Below are 1783 nucleotides of genomic sequence, written 5' to 3' on the forward strand. Positions count from 1 at the left end.
GCTCTTCCTTAATTATTTTAGTGAACACATCTGCAATTTTTGGGGTCTTTTTTGAGTTTTGAACTACGGTTTCCTTAGTCACCTTATGCGACTCTCTTGGCTTGAGGTAACAAGATACACCGATTGACTTTGCATACAGGAGAGAAACCCCAAACTATGGTGAAAGAAATAGATTGTCGGTTTAACCTTGTTTGAAAGTTCCGAGAGCAAGGTGTTGACATTTCTGAATGTTAGTCTTGAAGTTACCTATTTGTAGGCTTCTGATAATACATATAGATAGTTTAGGAATGGACTAGTGTCCCTTCATCTTGAAAATACAATTATTGCCCTGGAAAGATATAGTTACTTGTTGTAAAACATCTATTTTTATTGGATGACTATGATGTTAGAGTTGTACTTCAGCAAATAGAAATTAAAATTGTTCAGACATCGAGTATGGCATCTTACAAACGTTTCTCTATTTTGACATACAGATTATTTCTACTTGGTTTGGATAAGTATGGGAAAGGTGATTGGCGAAGTATATCGCGCAACTTTGTTGTGACAAGGACACCTACACAAGTGGCAAGCCATGCGCAAAAATACTTTATACGTTTGAATTCAATGAACAAGGATAGGAGGCGATCGAGCATTCATGACATCACAAGTGTTGGCAACGGAGACGTGGCAGGACCTCAAGGACCAATCACTGGTCAAGCAAATGGTTCCTCCGGAACAGCGTCTGGAAAATCAATGAAACAACCACCTCAACCTCCAGGAGGACCCCCTGGGGTCGGGATTTATGGCGCACCGACCATAGGACAGCCGATTGGCCCCCTCGTATCCGCAGTTGGCACCCCAGTGAATCTTCCCGCCCCTCCACAAATGGCATATGGTGTCAGAGCACCCGTAGCTGGAACAGTGGTTCCTGGTGCACCGATGAACATGGGTCCCATGACGTATTCGATGCCGCATACATCAGCTCATAGGTAACCCGCTGCTTTTACTACAAAATGTGCAAAGGACAGAGACTCTGCAGCTTGTGCTTATGCTGAGTCATTGGGATCCTTTTGCTCTGAACCTGAATATTTTGCTTATTTGCAAGGACAAGTTTAATGCTTCACTTTCATTTGTCTATTCTCGTATCAAATAAGCCACATGGGAAAAAATTACATGAATCTGTATAGGCAGTTGTGAAGGAGGCGGCGATATTTATGGCCAGGACAAGTATTTTAGTGCCTTTTCATTTTATAAACATGAAATGGAAATTTACTAGTCATTGGGGTAGTCAGTCCTGAAAAGTAGTTTTTTGTTGCACAAGTTGTAAAGAATCTTCTTTTCTTTATTTTTTCACACATGTACAATTCAGTAGGTTTTGCTATATTATTTATGGGACTTCTTACTGTTTGTTTTAGTAAATCGTCATTCTTAGAGGATGACTGTTTAATTGTATGTGGTATGTGTTATTCTTGGTTGGAAATTTTGGGTACCTCTCAAGTTTAATTGTATGTGGTTGAAATGAAAATTTTAGTTCTCTATTGAACTGCTGCACTAATAAATTGGTTTTTGGTGGTTTTGCTTTTTGGATTTGAGGTTCATTTGTGTCGGTTTCGTTTCAAAATTTCCAAGCTCTAGGATTGGATGGGCATGTAGTTTCCTCTATGGCATTCGAGCACTTCAGATTTTTTTCCCCCCTTCTGATTTAGTTATTCTTACATATTTGGCATGCCCTGTTCAATATATAATATTTAGAAGCTTTTGTCTAGGATTGACAATTCGGGTAGCGACACGACTCGAAATCCCT

General features: G+C 39.7%; 1 protein-coding gene across 4 annotated transcripts in view; it reads left to right on the forward strand.

The window, feature by feature from the left end:
• Positions 1-1525, forward strand: part of LOC21405871 (transcription factor SRM1) — a 7373-nt gene extending 5848 nt beyond the window's left edge. For all 4 annotated transcript variants that reach the window (XM_024170222.1, XM_024170223.1, XM_024170224.1 and 1 more), the window contains one exon: positions 474-1525. In XM_024170222.1, the coding sequence (XP_024025990.1) occupies positions 474-972 (499 nt within the window). In that variant the 3' untranslated portion in view covers positions 973-1525. The remainder of the gene's footprint in view (positions 1-473) is intronic.
• Positions 1526-1783: the final 258 nt, after the last annotated feature.

The sequence above is a fragment of the Morus notabilis genome, unplaced genomic scaffold, assembly GCF_000414095.1.
Source record: "Morus notabilis unplaced genomic scaffold, ASM41409v2 Scaffold437, whole genome shotgun sequence".
NCBI classification, from domain to species: domain Eukaryota; kingdom Viridiplantae; phylum Streptophyta; class Magnoliopsida; order Rosales; family Moraceae; genus Morus; species Morus notabilis.